Here is an 18,790-nt window from a genome sequence, read left to right on the forward strand (position 1 = left end):
GTATTCCTTCATTCCTGTATAAAGTCTTTGTTGTGAGATCTGATCACTGTGAGTTTATTTGCAAATCAATGTATAGAACCAGCTCCCCTCTGTCCAGCTGTATGTCATCCATTTATATGCTTCTAGTTTGTTGCCCCTTTATGTTTCATCACGTAATGTGCATATATAGAAGATGGTAACTTCTCCCACAGAAGGCATGGACGTTTGATGTGATCACGGGGCAGGTGTCAACACACCATGTTTTTAAAGGAAAAAAAAAACAAACTATAAAGCACAAAGACAGTTTAAAAAAAAAAAAAAAAAAGTTGAGGCCATGAACTTATTTTCCGTCTAGTGATGGCAGCAGGCATAAGATGTCAAGTCTCTTCTAAAGTTCAAGTCCACTCCTTTTGGCTCTGTAAATATTAAAACAAGTGTTATCTAATGCTAAACAATCCCATAGAAGAGTAGAGCCACACAGATCCTCAGGCAGTAGTGTGACTTTCAACCTGCAAAATATTGCAGACATTAAAGGGGTTATGCAAAAAGCTTTTATTTTCTTGCACAAAAAACACAATCTCTGGCTCCAGGTTGTGCGTGGTACTGCAATTTAGCTGTATTCACTTCAATGGAACTGGGGGCAGGAAAGGTGCAACTTCTAAAAGAAGGCAGAAATATTTTTTCCCTTTAACAACTTGGTCACATAGGGCTGGGCGGTATACCGCAAAAATACCGATACCGTCACTGGCGTCGGTTAACCGACTTCAACTTAGCCAGGACGGTAATTGCGGTATTTTTGTATTTTTATGTCCCTGCGCCCGTCCTGTCAGAGCCACACGCGCGCGGCCCGGCACGAGCGCTGCACGTCATGTGCAGGGACGCTGGTACCGCCCGCACCGCCCCCGTCTGGTCCAAGCGACCTTCCCCCCACCCCCCCGTACACGCACCTGTCCGCCCTCTCTGAGGCACCGTCCATGAGCCCACCGCCCGTCCGGTCCGCCGTCCCTGCTCACTGAGGGGAGTACAGGACAGCCGCCCTCACGTGCTGCTGCTCCTCCAGCTCTGACACAGCCGCGTCCCTGCACACACAGGATAACGTGTGCAGCGCTCGCCGGCCGGGTCGGGGGGGGGGGGGGGGGAAAATCGCTCAGACGGGACTGTGCTGGTCCCCCCTCCCGGACCAGTCCCGTCCGAGCGCCCCCCCACTCCCGGCCGGCGAGCGCTGCACACGTTGTCCTGTGTGTGCAGGGACGCGGCTGTGTTGGAGGTGGAGGAGCAGCACTTGGGAGCAGCTGACCTGTCATCTCATCCCCTCAGTAACAGTACAGGATAGGAGGAATAGTGGGCTGCAGCGGGCAGGATAACTTATAGCTGTGTGTGGTATCCTACCAGCTGCAGCCCATTCATTCCTCCTATGTTACAGTCCTGTACTGTTACTGGGGGGACTGCAGTCATACACCCCTGCCTCTCCCCCCCATACAGTCATACACCCCTGTCCTCCTCCCCATACAGTCATACACCCCTGTCCTCTCCAACATACAGTCATACACCCCTGTCCTCCCCAACATACAGTCATACACCCCTGTCCTCCTCCCCATACAGTCATACACCCCTGTCCTCCTCCCCATACAGTCATACACCCCTGTCCTCCTCCCCATACAGTCATACACCCCTGTCCTCCTCCCCATACAGTCATACACCCCTGTCTGCCCCCCCCCCTGTACAGTCATACACTCCTATCCCCCCCTGTATAGTCATACACCCCTGTCTGCCCCCCCCTGTATAGTCATACACCCCTGTCTGCCCCCCCCTGTATAGTCATACACCCCTGTCCGCCCCCCTGTATAGTCATAAACCCCTATCCGCCCCTGTATAGTCATACACCCCTATCTGCCCCACCCCCTGTATAGTCATACACCCCTATCCCTATGTGCCCCCTGTATAGTCATACACCCCTATCCCAATGTGCCCCCTGTATAGTCATACACCCCTATCCCTATGTACCTCCTGTATAGTAATACACCCCGATCCACCCCCATATAGTCATACACTTCTATCCCTATGTACCTCCTGTATAGTAATGCACCCCAATCCATCCCCCCCCCTATAGTCATATACACCTATCCACCCCCCCCCATATAGTTATACACATGTATTCCTATATGACCCCCTGTGTATACACACATCTAGGTCTCTGCTGAGACCCCTAATAATGACAAATAGTAATAATGATAATAGACTAACCATGGGTTGCTGTTCAGTTCTTTTTTACTTTTTCTAATCAAAATATCGCCAGTTTGGCATGGCTAGTGGGTATGGTTTGCTAAAAGGGGCGTGTCATAATTATCGTTACCGCGGCTACATGTGCGATAAACCGCGATATTGATTTAGGCCAATATCGCCCAGCCCTATGGTCACATCAGTGTTTTATACCCAGTGTGGGACTGATGGAGTACCTTTAAAAAAAAAAAAAAAAAAAAAAGCTATAGAATAGTATTGTGCCTACCTGACTGAACTTGAAAGTCACTGTAGTTCACATAGTCTTCTGCAACCTTCTGAAATAGCTCATCTAGTTTACACAGGGAAAAAAAAAACTGGTCAAATAGGTGTACAATATGACATGCATAAACCACTAATGTTCCTAAAATACTATATGAACATAGCAGTAAAATAGTATCTGTGTGTAGTATGTACATTGTTTCATTTCAAAGGACAACAGCTGGGAATAATTTGCTATGTGAGCACACCAGTGGGATCAGTTTGCTGTATGGGTTAGGAAGTTTCAGATGCATACATAACGGACTCTTATTGCCCAAAATCTCTTCCATAGAGCAGGAAGAAACAAAATACAATATACTGCTCAATATAAATTTCTTAACATGCAGAGTAGCAGGTTAGGTCCCTTTTGGTGTATCCACACATTTGGATAGGTTTGCTATCAGAGATTCTGCATATGAAGCCCTCAAGGGTTAAAAAAAAAAAAAAAGTTATGTTGCTGTTTTACAGTCCCTACATTGGCCAGTTTCTCTAACATACTGTGATAATTTTACTCAAAAATAAACCCCCTTTGTAACCACAACTTACCTACACTTTGTCCAGTTTTACTGGATGTTTCACAAAGGTGGGCTTTAATCTCTGCATAAAAGATAAATAAGGTTAGACACATTTATTGTCATAAGGAGGAAAGCCCAATACAACTTCTTACCCACCCTGTATAGATAGTCTGCACTGTGCCCCATATCCTAGAGTGCTCGCCCTAGTCTCCCTGAATGAGAATAGAGAGTGGGCATGCAATGCATTACACCAGTTACTTGTTTAGTGTGTGGTGCTATACAGCATGGCTCATCTGCTCCCAATTTCATCTCTAGCTCCACAGAGCAGTGTCAGGTCATAGGACGGTTGCAAAATATACGTCATTAAGTCCTCTGCCTGGAGACAATTTAATGGAGCTCTGTACCTAATCTTTCCTAAACAAAACTTCTCTGTATTTGTGAGATATAATAAAGGTGCGTATTTACTGAATGCTGTGGCTGAGTTAGAGAGTTCCTTCTTTAGGCTACGTTCACACAGAGCAAAAGGAGCGGATTACGCAAGGAAATATTTCTGCCTGAAATCAACTGACTCTGAATTCCGAGCAGAATATAAGCAGAATGTAAGCAGAATCCCTGCGTATTCTGCTAGGAAAGTGTTCAGCTCGTAATCAGCTCTTGACAAATTCAGCGCGGAATACTCGAGGAATCCGCGCTGAATCCGCATGCATTCAGCGCTGAAATTCAGCGAGTATTTGGTGAGTAAACTAGACTATATCAGAACATATACTAGAATCCTCCTCCCCCCCTTTTCCCCATTTCCGCGCTGATTCAGCGAGTAATTTCCGCTTGTATTACGCTTGTATTCCGCGCTGAATACGCTTGTATTCCGCGCTGAAACAGAAAATCAGAGCCCCATTGATTTGTATAAGCTTCCGCTAGCGGAAGAATGAACATGTTCATTCTTCTGGCGGAAAGCGGATTAGTTCAGTGCGGAAATTCCACTGTGTGAACTGCAGAGCAGAATTTCCATTCAACACAATGGAAATTAGCTCTGCACCTATTTTAACGGCTGAAATTTCAGCGCTGATTCAGCGCAGAAATTCAGCTGCTTTTGCTCAGTGGGAACGAGCCCTTAGAGTTAGCAGCAGATCACATGCTAACAATTTCAAAGAGGGGTGTAATCAGATACTGCAGTGTAAGGTAGGGTTTTCTTTGCTTGGCAGAGCACACTGCTGCTGTTGACCACCGCCATTCAAGCAGCACGGCAGGATTGATATGGTGCAAGCTGCCAGGTGTGCAGTGTACGGCTTCAGTGAAAGTCTGTACACTGCAGGCTCAGCTTTCTGGTAACAACTTAGCAGATACTAAAAGGCAGTAAACTCAGCCAAGTGTTTTTGCTCCTTTGTTATAGCAATGCTGCATGTGGCTTTATCCTCAATACTGTAGAAGGCGCCCAACATTCACAATTACTGCAAGAGGAACAACACATAGGTTAGGCCAAATAAATAAACCAGCACATGAGAGAAATTAAAGGGGTTGTCGGGCGAAAATCTTTTTCTTTCAAACCAACTGGTGTCAGAAAGTTATATAGATTTGTAATTTACTTCTATTAAAAAATCTCAAGTCTTCCCATACTTATTAGCTACTATAAGTTATGCAGAAAATGTTTTATTTTTAGTCTGACAGAGTGCTCTCTGCTGACATCTCTGGCCGAGACAGGAACTATCTAGAGAAGGAGAGGTTTTCTATAGGGATTCCCCTAAAAAGCATCTCCTGCTATAGAGCATTCCTGTCTCTTCAGGACCTACAGCAACTAATAAGTATGGGAAACCTTGAGGTTTTTTTTAATGGAAGTAAGTTACACTCTATATAACTTTCTGACACCAGTTGATTTGAAAGAGAAAGATTTTTGCTGGATAACACCTATGTAAACTATTATATGGATCTAAATACCCAGTGCTCAAAGAAAGCTGTTTGATCAATATAAAAATAGTTGAATACAGTAGTGGATACAATACATGCCACCCTCTGGCTATTGCACAACTACAATTTCCATCATGACTAGATAGACCAAGGGTGTCTGGGCATGATGTGAATTGTAGCTTTGCAACAGGTGGAGGACCACAAGTTGTGCACTGCTGCCTTAAAAGTTTGCCGGTAGTATAGGCCACTGTTTGACTAAAGTGGTCACATGCTGGCTGCTGTAACCAAAGACTGAGGGGCTCCAGGGAGCTTTTGTGCTGGATTGGCAGAAGGTTGGACAAGTAAGTACTGTTTTTGTTTTATTATTTTTACATAAATAAAGGGTTACGATGATTGACCAGAGTAATCTACACTGTATTTATATAAATCTTGGATCCAATGAAAAGGCATTTATAAAAGAACAGCCTCAGAATTAAAAGGGAAGTTTGCCGCAATAGAATAGCAGAAGGAAATTACACATGACCAGAATTCCATTATGGAAGATTTTACATATACATATTCCATTATACTCCTGTTACTGAGCATGAAATATATATATATGCCACTTACCATCTGCATAATCCTGCACATCGTGAAAGTCAACTTGTCTCATGCTCTTGTCATTTTCAACCAAGTCGCTCTTTGTGCCACAAATGTATATTCGGCAATGCTGGGAATTGAAGGAAACATTATTAGAATCATGGAGCAGGCCTGGTTCCAGATGAGAAATCATTGCTCATGTATACCAACCTCTTCAAAGTTCTGCAGTTCATTCACCCAGAATTTTACCCTTTCAAAGCTGCTGCGGTCTGTAAGATCTGAAGGAAGAGAAAAAGACTAATGTACTATTAAAGGTTATTACACAAAAAATATTATCTGACCCTACTCTTGTTCCAGCTGGGACTCAGGGTCAGTACACTTCTGTCTTTACAATATACACATTGTCAAGGGATTTTTAGGGCCCATTTACACAGAAAGATTATCTGCCAAAGATTTGAAGCCAAAGCCAGGAATGGATTTGAAAAGAGGAGAAATCTCAGGCTTTCCTTTGACATGATCTGTTTATAGTCTGTTTCTGGCTTTGGCTTCAAATCTTTGGCAGATAATCTTTCTGTGTAAATTAGATGCATTTTTTAAGGGTTGGCCACTTTATAGTACAATTGCTCAGTGTATAGCATTAGTAGGAGTACTCACTGCACTTACTGACAGCAGCCCCCTGTGTACCTCATGCCGGTTTCACAAACAACAGTTTTTGTGCCAAGCCAGAAGTGGATTTAAATGAGATGGAAAATATAAAGGGAGGACTTGTACTTCTCTTTTCTGTTGGATCCACTTACGGTTTGGGCACAAAAAGTGCAGTGGGAGTTTTTTTTTTTGTTTTTTTTTTTTTTTAAAGGGATGCTGTGCTACACCGCTCTGTAGTGAGTCTGTCCATAAGGTGTTCAGCATAGAGAAGCATGTGACTAGGAACTTTAGCATGCTGAAAGTTCGCTCAACTCCAGAAGTGTTACAATTAATCCCTATACGTTGTTAGGGAAAAATGTACTATTTGTTTAGAAATTTTTTGAATAATTAATTATATTTACCACAAAAAATTAAATCCACCATGCATAACAATGCCAGTCATATGTACAGTACACAGTATAACATCTGATGTCTCTACGGTCCTGAGAACAAACACCCCATTTACGGTAAGCTCCCTCTATGCAGTTTACATGCAGTCTCTGTACATGAATAATGATTATCCAGGATGAGAACTTTTTGCTCTGTGTGATATGAATGAATGCATCTGACACCAAAGGAAAATGCATTTACATCACACGGCCCTTTAGCTGATGTGTATGGGTTCACATAGGTACGCTCTTATTGATTCATTAATTATTAATTTATTAGTACTTCTTTTTTCATCTGTGGATCTGGTAAATGCACAGGGATTAAGTTATACAGTTTTGACATTCCAGAAATGACATTGGGAGGAAATACATTATTATGGCGGTGACAGTAAAAGAAACATCTACAGATTTCTGCTTTTGTTTCCCTTGCCTGCCATTGGCTGTTTAGTACAAGTAATAGCAGGAATTTCCTGTATCACAAAAGGAGTGATGTGGCATAGTGTAATATCATGACAATGTCTGGGAAGTATGAGGGAAAAATGTATAGAATGTGTCAAGCATACATGTGCCTAGTGAGCTGCTATGTTGTAAGTGTCTCAAGGGTGAACTGTTCATTTACATTGTGTGTAAATACATGTACTCAAAGGGTATATTCAGACAGAGTACTTTGAAGCAGATTTCCTATGGATTTGGAGATATTGGGTCAAAATCTACCTGGAATACTAGCCCCATTGATTTCAATTTAAAATTGACATGGAATTTAAAGTGTCGATCATTAAAAAAAAACAAAACCCTGTGTTCAGACCCCCATCTATTGCTAGTACCAGTAGGGACAAGAATATGGCCATAGCCTTTCTGCTGCAGGGAGATGGGGAGAACAGTGCTCAGCTTTTTGGCAATCATGGGGGTTGAAGCACCCAGATCCTGGCTAATTAGAAATTTTTATGTGCCATTTTTTTTAAATATCACATACACTTTAAGTTGCGCTTGAAGAAAGCCAATTCTTTAAGAATTTCATGTGGAATTCGCTCTAATTCTGTTTCGATGACAACTCGACAAGGATTGGTGAGGAATTGAAGAGAATTTTACAAAGATTTCTGAGGAGAAATTTTCTTAATCCATTTCTCAGGAAATTTTATTTGTCCCTTTACTCAATGTGAACATAACATAAGGGATATGACTCACAACTACATGCTGTGAGGCTCACCATAAGTCCTAACAATTAACATCACTGCAATTCATATTTTCTTTATTTCTGTTCAAATGTCTCTAGCTCATGCCCTGTCACTGACACTTAAAATGCTGCAATCGGCAGTGTTTAAGGGGTTAAAGTGAATCTGTACTGGCATGTAGCCACCTGCAAACTGTAGGTACAGTGTTGTACAGATCTCCACCCTGTGTCTGGTTTGGGGATCGGCCTTTCTCCCGAGCGGTATTTTGGAGAAGACTAGTTGTTGTTTTTTTTGCCGGGAGTCAATGTGGCGTTGCCTACAGCATCCATGCTCTAGACCTGCAGCACCTCTCTTAATTTTCAGCGCGCCTCTTGGCTGGATGGAGGCGGGAGAGAGACACTGCAGGCCTAGAACACCGATGCTCTAGGCAACACCACACTGACTCCCCACCGCGCAGCAGAAATACAACTAGTTTTTCTCCTAAATACCGTCTCTGGGACAAAAAACAGACACTAGAACCGGACACGGCGTTAAGCCCTGTACAGCACGGTACCACCTTTTTGGGGGGTGCTACATGCCAGTATGGATTCACTTTAATGACGATGAGAACCCTGTACTTAAGGGTACTTAAGGGGTTAAAGGGTAACTCAGGATAGGGAAAATAATTTTCTATAAAAAAAAAAATAAAAATACATTGAACGTTAATTACATGCTGTCGGCGCAGTACTGCAGCATGGGAAGTTGATTGACATTGTTATTGAATAAACCTGGCCTCCCTGCAAGAGATAAAAACCTTGCATTGTTTGGAAGGTTTTTTTTTTAGTTTGTTTGTCTAACAAGGCTGCCCAGAACTTCTGGTTATAACCAGAAGAATGTGCCCTTACAGTATGTTATCATTTTTTAGTGTCTTAGGTTTTTTAGTGTCTTAGGTTTAAACACTGAAACTAAATGAAAAAGACTAGCTGGAAATGCCTCTGCCGTAGCAGTTGAGCTAATTGCACAAGGACTTTGCCAAAAAAGACAAAGTATTTGTTCATCAGCTGATCGCTGGACCTATTACACGGGGCGGTATTGGCCCATGCGGTAAATAAAAACCCCATGTAATAAGGCCCTTAGTATGAAAAAGGTTAAATGTCTCATTACATGCTGCTCCATCTGCATCCGGATAGGAGCACTTTGTGGATGGGACAGAAGTGACTTAGTGCATTGTGAAGAATTAAAGGGTATGAAAAAGACCTTCAGCGGTCAACCAACCACCAGCATAGCCCATGAACTCAAGTCACAAGCTGCAGAACTACTTTTACAAGCTGAAGGAGGGCTGTATATGCAGGCTCCTCTTATAAGAACAAAGACAACAAATAAGATATAAAGAACAGTTTTTGAAAGCCACAGCTCCCATATAAGAGGGGCTCCAATTACAATTATGGACATACCTGCATCCCCTCACCTATCAACATAGAGGAACGAGGACAGACCATCAGAGGTGCAGGGATCTGGGACAGATTAATCTTTGGTTCCTTGGTTAACCATCCGCAAAGTAGTTAAACTACCTAGGTAACAGGCTCCAATAATCCCCTTGCTCCCCTGCCCTTAGGGACCCAGCAGGGTTCTCCCCAGGATCTGGAAAGCTAAATGAGTGCCTTTGTAGGTTTAAACAATTGGCTTATCTCTTTGTAGATTTTTGATATTCTTTCTGCGCATATTTTTTGACCTTTTGCGCTGAAGTAAACTATATATTTTTTAGCATGTGTGTGAAACTTATTATTCTAGCAATTCTCGAATCGCCATTTACAGATTACTGTTAACAAGGATCATACAGTAACAGCTTATTGTATCATTGTGAATTCAGTGAAGACTTTACAGGGTTCCCTGGCAAGTGCTAAAATGCAAAAGACTCAAAATAGTCACTCATGGATAGTGATTATCACAGCTCCCTGTTACAGTACAGATCTGGATGGCTAGTGTGACAGCCTGATTCTCTTGATGGCATCATGCCCACACTGCCATCAGCTATGTCAGTAAACCAGCTTCTAGCACAAGGATCATGCTATTAGCCCTTTAATTTATATAGAGCAGGAGGTTAGAAGTGACTGGCTTTATGCCTGACACCTAGTGGTGTATAGTTTGGCTCCTGCATTTTGGCTGATCTTCTACACACATGATTGCTCTTACAATGTAGGGGAAAGGCACATTCTGTTTTGTTTACAGCACTTAGTGGAGTGGAGATACAGATCCTAATGAGTTAATATTTCCTGCCCAGTACAGAACATGTTCATGGTATATTAACAACGGGTAATAAACCCTCTTTTTTTTTTACCATAGCAGACAATGGCCGCTTTAGCTCCCCGATAATAAATGCGACTCATAGCTTCATAACGTTCTGAGCCTGCGGTATCCTGGAAATAGAAAATAAACATCAGCTTAGGCTACATAAACTATTAGCACTTAAAGCTAGCAGCAGCATAAAGCAAAGTGTGCAATAATTCTTTACTGCATGTAGTAAATATCAATCATTATTTCCACCCTCTGGCTAAACTAACACTGGTATCACATGTGCAGTTGTTACTGCGGCTTCTGAACTAAACACAGGAAAAGGATACAGAGGCAGAAGTTTTTATTGTACTTGGCCCCTGTATGATTCCATTAAGCTGTGCTACTCAGATCACTACCTTGACAATATAGGCCCGATTCACACATGGTATGTTGATCTTCATTTTTAGTAGGTCTGAAATGCAGAAAACGGTGCAAATTTTTCCACTCTAGTTTTTCTCTGTGTCAGTTTCCACTACTATGGGGGAATTTATCAATGGTGTAGTTGTGGCAAGAAGTTGAAAATTGTTTGCACAATCACTCTAAAGTTTACGGCTTTGTTTCCTGGTGCGCCTTCCAAGTGCAAAAATGTGTGGGACAGCATGAAGCCTTATATTTATGTCTAGTCTTATACGTAAGTTTCATTTAATATGTGCGACTTTTTGCACAAATCTACACAAGCTCTGAACAGTCTTGCCAGTTTTCAGTATTATTGCATGGATTTTCACATGTTGGGTGTGACTTTTTTTTTAATAATGTTGTGCACGTTACACAAAAACATACATAGATTAGGTTGGTGGGTCAATACACTGCAAATGATAAATTCTCACCTACGTGTGAACCCAGCCTAAAGGCCCTATTCCACCAAAAGATCTGATGACAGATTATCTGCCAAAGATTTGAAGCCAAACCCAGGAACAGACTATAGACAGAGATCAGGTCATAAAGGAAAGCCTGAGATTTCTCCTCTTTTCAAATCCACTCCTGGGTTTGGCTTCAAATCTTTGGCAGATAATCTGTCGTCAGATCTGTTGGTGGAATAGGGCCTTTAGGCCTCATTCACACGTCTGTGTTTCCTGTCCATAATTGCAGATCTCTAGAAGGCCCATTTACACGTCCGTAATTTTACAGATCCATAATCTGGCCACAAAAATTACTCAAAATCCCTCATATGGGCTGTAATTACATCATGGAGTCAGTCTATGGGAGAGTCTGTAATTTGCAGATATTACAGTGGTAACTTCCACAAATTACACATCCATCCCCCCCCCTTTTTTTTTTGGAATCAATCTTACTTTTTGTAGCCCACAAAATAACAGACAAATATGGGCACACTGTGGGCATAATTTGGTGGATCGCAGATGTAACACTGCAAATGTGTGCATGTAGCCCAAATGTGGATTCTTTGTGTACCCCCTGCATTCAGAGCCTGGAGGACAACAATGCAGAATCTGAACTCCATTTTACTGAAATCGCATGTGCATCTAAGCAATTCATGTGTAATCCAAGCAATGATGTGTAGTCCAAGATGGTGTCAGAAGCAACCAGAAGGCGGAATGGCAGAGCAGTGATAGCAATATACATAGTGTGACGTGAGAGAGGTGAAGAGGGGTGCAGTGATAGAATGCTGTGTTTCTTCTGGGGATCTTATTTAATAAACTAAAGCAGCACATAACTATATTTTAAACTTTACACTTTTAATGTTGTGTTTCTTTCAGTGCTACTTACCCAGATTCCCAGTGTCACATTGCGGCCTTCAACATTTATAGATTTGGCAACAAATGCCGCTCCAATAGTCTTTAAAGAAAAAAAAGAAAGAAAGAAATAAGTACATGATAAAAATGGCATTGATTCACTGTTTCTTAGTATAAGGCAAAGTCCTATGAGCCACACAGGTCAGACTCTTTATTTACCAGGTCAATAGAGGAGCAGATGTGATTTAAGGGGTTATCCAGGGTTAGAAAAACCACTCTTCTCCGGAAATAGCATCTCTCCTGTCCTCGGTTTGGGGGGTGGTTTTGCAGCTCAGCACCATTGAAATCTATGGAACTTCCACTGTAATTTCAAATAGGCTTAGATTCATCAAGCTGCCTGAAACCCACTGTCTGGTTTTCCCACAGCAATTAGGGGCCCTATTACTTGGCCTGATATTTTGAAGCAAGTGAGTGACGACCTGTCAGGTCAGTGCTAGCTGTCTGTGCCATTATGCTATTACTATAATATAACCTATTACACTAAACTATAAACGTACAGAACTGCCGCTAATTTGCAAAGTATGGCCGCTAATCGCTTGGTGTAAAAGGGCCCTAAGTTTCAGGCAGCTTGAGAAATCTGAGCTGTAGCACCAATTACACTCTGCAAAGCGGAGATGAGGCCAGTTACTCCACTGATCACCATGACATGTCAGAATTTTATAGGTATGCTTTATATGTATTCCGGGGGGAGAGAAATAAGACATAGGGGGAGATTTATCAAACATGCTGTAAAGTGAAACTGGCTCTGTTGCCCCTAGCAACCAATCAGATTCCACCTTTCATTCCTCACAGACTCTTTGGAAAATGAAAGGTGGAACCTGATTGGTTGCTAGGGGCAACTGAGCCAGTTTCACTTTACACCATGTTTGATAAATCTTCCCCATAGTGCCTGTTTTTGCAGGGGAAAAAATATAAGGCACAGGTAGTACAGTATATCTAATGCACAGCAGAGGATACAAGGCATGTAAAAACTTGTATCCCTATCTATTGAAATAGACAGAAGGAAAAACTCTGTTCTGAATGTAGTCAGCAAGGGAAACAGCAGAGTTTAGATTACAGAATTACTTCTATTTTCCTATGACTAAACAGCTTTGCATATTCTGTATCCAAAAAGAGCCATACTATACACAGTACTCCTATATCCAGCTATATCTAAGGGAATGTATCGCCTAGATTTTTTTTTTACTGATTAGAGCCAAATACTCTAATTCCTACATACTATTATTCTATTCAGTTTCTATTTTCTGATTGTAATTTTTTTGTACAGTATTATAAGGGCAGCCATCTTGCCTAACCTGTTTTATCAGCATTTGGAGATATGCTTTACAGCAAGCACCATGGACCTAGGCAACAATAGACAAGTGCTATCCCACTGACATGAATAGGAAAGGTGTCCTCCCTGTTGTCACAGACCGAACAGGAACTCTACGCTTAGCTTTAGGCTTAAAGTGTCCCTGTCATTATAACTTTTATGGTGGGTGCACACACAACAGATCCGCAGCAGATTTCACGCTGCAAATTCTCAGCGAAATCTGCTGCAGATCCTTTACTGTCATTTTTAATTTTTTAAATGAAATTACACATGACAATCCTGCTAGGAGTATGTAACACTCTGCCCCCTTAACCCCCCTGCAGCCCGGTACATACATAACCAGGTCCGCACTCTGGCTTCCTTCCTGTGGTTCAATAGGTTTTTATTGTGTAAATTTTTCAAATTTTTATCAAGAAAAGAAACATTAATAACGTAATGAGTACTTAATAGACGCAAACAATCATTGTCATTTCTTCTGTAGAGATATATCCTTCTCTCCACAGATATGAGTACTCCAGATATTAATACAATCACATAAGAATACAGAAAGAAAAAGAAAAAAGACAACAACAAATAAGCCTATCTTTGTAGGTATGTTGTAATAATATCAATCCAAATAAGTGTTCATCAATTTCAAATTCAAACAGGGATCAATAGAAATTTACTCATATATTTATATGAAAATATTATAAAGTTATTTAGATAAGGCCCAAGGTGGTAACATTTTAATTTTATTCTTCTTTTCATAAAATTGTATCCATAATTCCCAATTTTTGTAAAATTTTTGTATGGAGTTGTTCCCTATAGCAATGTCTTGCTGAGACACTGGCAGCCCCTGAAGCAAGCCAGAGCGCAGACCTGGTAATGTATGTGCTGGGCCACAGGGGTTAAGGGGGGAGACTTTTAAATATAGAAGTATGGAATTTAATTAAAAATGACAGTTAAGGATCCGCAGCAGATTTCGCAGCGAATCTGGAGTGTGAAATCCTCTGCAGATCCATTGTGTGTGAACCCACCCTTAAAGCATAAATCAACAGTAGATTAGATATGATATAAAGCATGTGATTTTAGTTATCATAGAAAGCACGGCACTTCCTAAGTTCTGACTCTTTTTTTTTTCAAAGTCCAGTGTTTCCCAGGTCGTCTGAGCACTCACAGAGAAGGCAGTCATGTGACTGATGGACATATTGAGCCGTGACTCTCTGTACTGGCCAGAATTCTTGTGTTTAGTCTCTTTTTTACAACAAGCACAAGTCAGAAAATCTGCCTTCAGGAGACTGGACCTGGATTTCTGGTAAGTTCAGCTTTGTATTACAGCATAATAACAACAACAAAATAATTAATATAAATAGCAGACTTGCTTTATATCACATCTACCGTTGATTTATATTTTGAAAGTTATAACAGGTACAAACACAGCAGGGCTTTTTCTTTTTATATGTCAGGGATGAGGAAGCTTTAGCCCCCCCAGCTGCTGCACAACTACAGTGGAAGATTCCTTATCCCATCCCCGATATAAATAGTAAAACTAGCAATTACAAAATAAAATACCAACTTTTAAAAAAATGTTTAACATAAACCCAGATTTTCTGATGACAAATTTTCTATAAAGAGCTTTAGCAAAATAAGCAGGGTATGTGTCAGGATATGGGGAGATCCTGTATGAGGGGTGCAGTGGGTAAGTGATAGGACAGTGATATATGTAAGGGCAGAGGGGTGCAGAGCATATATGTTGCCAGGGCACTGCCGTCCTATATGAAGAGTGTCAGGATATGAGGAAATCCTATACTAGGGCAGAGAGGCGTGTTGGGAAAGGGCTGGAATATAATCAGTGTTGAGTGAACTTCACTAAATAAAATGCTTGAGCTGGATGTGGTGTAAGGGAAGGACTGATACATCCTCAGAAGACATCCTCTATGAGGGGAGGAGGGTGCAGTGGGTAAGGGTGACACTATCCTTACACACAGGGAAGGGCTGGTGTAGTAAGACATCTTGTATGAGGGGAGGAGGGTGCAGTGGGTAAGGGTGACACTATCCTCACACACAGGGAAGGGCTGGTGTAGTAAGACATCTTGTATGAGGGGAGGAGGGTGCAGTGGGTATGGGTGACACTATCCCCACATACAGGGAAGGGCTGGTGTAGTAAGTGTCAGGACAGAAGACGTCCTCTATGAGGGGAGGAGGGTGCAGTGGGTAAGGGTGACACTATCCTCACACACAGGGAAGGGCTGGTGTAGTAAGACATCTTGTATGAGGGGAGTAGGGTGCAGTGGGTAAGGGTGACACTATCCTCACACACAGGGAAGGGCTGGTGTTGTAAGACATCTTGTATGAGGGGAGAAGGAGGCAGTGGGTAAGGGTGACACTATCCTCACACACAGAGAAGGGCTGGTGTAGTAAGACATCTTGTATGAGGGGAGAAGGAGGCAGTGGGTAAGGGTGACACTATCCTCACACACAGAGAAGGGCTGGTGTAGTAAGTGTCAGGACAGAAGACATCTTGTATGAGGGGAGGAAGGTGCAGTGGGTAAGGGTGACACTATCCTCACACACAGGGAAGGGCTGGTGTAGTAAGACATCTTGTATGAGGGGAGTAGGGTGCAGTGGGTAAGGGTGACACTATCCTCACACACAGGGAAGGGCTGGTGTAGTAAGATAGTGTCAGGACAGGAGACATCCTGTATGGTGGAGGAGGGTGCAGTGAGTGAGGGTGACACTATCCTCACACACAGGGAAGGGCTGGTGTAGTAAGACATCTTGTATGAGGGGAGTAGGGTGCAGTGGGTAAGGGTGACACTATCCCCACACACAGAGAAGGGCTGGTGCAGTAAGATAGTGTCAGGACAGAAGACATCCTGTATGAGGGGAGGAGGGTGCAGTGGGTAAGGGTGACACTATCCTCACACACAGGGAAGGGCTGGTGTAGTAAGATAGTGTCAGGACAGGAGAAATCCTGTATGGTGGAGGAGGGTGCAGTGAGTGAGGGTGACACTATCCTCACACACAGGGAAGGGCTGGTGTAATCTCTTGTGGCGGGGCTATTGACGCCACTCTGCTCACCTTTCTCCTTTATCATTGTAGGGCATGGACAGGGTCCCCCCTTATATTTTGGGTGACGACTTCTTAATTCATGGGTCGTCTTGGGACCTCCTGACAGAGAGCCATGAATAAGGGCAAGAGAGCCCGAAACGCGTCGGCCTTTTAAACATTATACAATAAAGGTTTAAAAGTAATCAAGCGAGCTGGAGAGTACTTTCGTGCTTATACCTTGTTGGATGCCCTTGGGTCCGGGGGTTTTTTCTCGCGTGCTCGTGGAGAGGCATACAGCCATAATAAGAACACCACATTCCATCTAAAGGGACCTTTTTTTTTTGTGAGTGCTGACCACTCTTTGTTTTTTGCAAGGGCTGGTGTAGTAAGACATCTTGTATGAGGGGAGTAGGGTGCAGTGGGTAAGGGTGACACTATCCTCACACACAGGGAAGGGCTGGTGTAGTAAGATAGTGTCAGGACAGGAGAAATCCTGTATGGTGGAGGAGGGTGCAGTGAGTGAGGGTGACACTATCCTCACACACAGGGAAGGGCTGGTGTAGTAAGTGTCAGGACAGAAGACGTCCTCTATGAGGGGAGGAGGGTGCAGTGGGTAAGGGTGACACTATCCTCACACACAGGGAAGGGCTGGTGTAGTAAGACATCTTGTATGAGGGGAGTAGGGTGCAGTGGGTAAGGGTGACACTATCCTCACACACAGGGAAGGGCTGGTGTAGTAAGATAGTGTCAGGACAGGAGAAATCCTGTATGGTGGAGGAGGGTGCAGTGAGTGAGGGTGACACTATCCTCACACACAGGGAAGGGCTGGTGTAGTAAGTGTCAGGACAGAAGACGTCCTCTATGAGGGGAGGAGGGTGCAGTGGGTAAGGGTGACACTATCCTCACACACAGGGAAGGGCTGGTGTAGTAAGACATCTTGTATGAGGGGAGTAGGGTGCAGTGGGTAAGGGTGACACTATCCTCACACACAGGGAAGGGCTGGTGTAGTAAGATAGTGTCAGGACAAGAGAAATCCTGTATGGTGGAGGAGGGTGCAGTGAGTGAGGGTGACACTATCCTCACACACAGGGAAGGGCTGGTGTAGTAAGTGTCAGGACAGAAGACGTCCTCTATGAGGGGAGGAGGGTGCAGTGGGTAAGGGTGACACTATCCTCACACACAGGGAAGGGCTGGTGTAGTAAGACATCTTGTATGAGGGGAGTAGGGTGCAGTGGGTAAGGGTGACACTATCCTCACACACAGGGAAGGGCTGGTGTAGTAAGACATCTTGTATGAGGGGAGTAGGGTGCAGTGGGTAAGGGTGACACTATCCTCACACACAGGGAAGGGCTGGTGTAGTTAGACATCTTGTATGAGGGGAGAAGGAGGCAGTGGGTAAGGGTGACACTATCCTCACACACAGAGAAGGGCTGGTGTAGTAAGCGTCAGGACAGGAGACATCCTGTATGGTGGAGGAGGGTGCAGTGAGTGAGGGTGACACTATCCTCACACACAGAGAAGGGCTGGTGTAGTAAGACATCTTGTATGAGGGGAGAAGGAGGCAGTGGGTAAGGGTGACACTATCCCCACACACAGGGAAGGGCTGGTGTAGTAAGTGTCAGGACAGAAGACATCTTGTATGAGGGGAGGAAGGTGCAGTGGGTAAGGGTGACACTATCCTCACACACAGGGAAGGGCTGGTGTAGTAAGATAGTGTCAGGACAGGAGACATCCTGTATGGTGGAGGAGGGTGCAGTGAATGAGGGTGACACTATCCTCACACACAGGGAAGGGCTGGTGTAGTAAGACATCTTGTATGAGGGGAGTAGGGTGCAGTGGGTAAGGGTGACACTATCCTCACACACAGGGAAGGGCTGGTGTAGTAAGACATCTTGTATGAGGGGAGTAGGGTGCAGTGGGTAAGGGTGACACTATCCTCACACACAGGGAAGGGCTGGTGTAGTAAGACATCTTGTATGAGGGGAGTAGGGTGCAGTGGGTAAGGGTGACACTATCCCCATACACAGAGAAGGAGTCCCGGCAGCACAGCACAAGCTCCGGGGGCAGCAGGGATGCAGTGACTGCACTTACGTTCTGGTAGGGTCCTAGTAAGAAGCGGTGGTGCACGTATCTCTCCACCAGGCTGGTCTTCCCCACAGACTCCTTCCCCAGCATCACCACCTTGGCATCCACCCGCTGCCCGCTCATGGTGTGTGACGAGAGCGACCAAGCCGAGGACAAGCCGGCGGCGGATACGTCATCTGCCAGCCAGGACAGTCACTGGTCGGGGCCGGGAATCCCGGATCGTAGCTGGAATGGAGATGACAGGCGGAGATGTGATGAGACGGATGCGGCCTGTCCTCCTCGTCCAGAGCGTCCCCTCTGTGCTCTCCGGGTACTGCACGCCGCTCACTGTCTACAGCACCTGCTCCCATGTCATGTTGTCTGTTATTCTCTGCGGGGCCCAGCCTGTCACTAATCTATCGTAGCTCCGCCCTCCCGCCTGAAGACACACACATAGTCTTACTACTTTACCCAATGGCTGCGCACGGCACCGCCCACTCCTCTGTAGGCTCCGCCCATTACCCAGTTTCCGGAATTACTGGGACGTGACGTCAGAATCACG

General features: G+C 43.9%; 1 protein-coding gene across 1 annotated transcript; it reads right to left on the minus strand.

The window, feature by feature from the left end:
• Window positions 1–319: 319 nt before the first annotated feature.
• Window positions 320–18,790, minus strand: RAB24 (RAB24, member RAS oncogene family). Its single transcript, XM_069971129.1, has 8 exons — window positions 18,256–18,790; window positions 11,797–11,865; window positions 10,076–10,154; window positions 5,724–5,791; window positions 5,544–5,643; window positions 3,064–3,114; window positions 2,486–2,548; window positions 320–395 (listed from the first exon to the last, which is right to left on the minus strand). The coding sequence occupies exons 1-8, from the start codon at window positions 18,370–18,372 to the stop codon at window positions 331–333; spliced, it is 612 nt and encodes a 203-aa protein (XP_069827230.1). The 5' UTR covers window positions 18,373–18,790; the 3' UTR covers window positions 320–330.

This window comes from Dendropsophus ebraccatus, chromosome 1 (genome assembly GCF_027789765.1).
Source record: "Dendropsophus ebraccatus isolate aDenEbr1 chromosome 1, aDenEbr1.pat, whole genome shotgun sequence".
Lineage (NCBI taxonomy): Eukaryota > Metazoa > Chordata > Amphibia > Anura > Hylidae > Dendropsophus > Dendropsophus ebraccatus.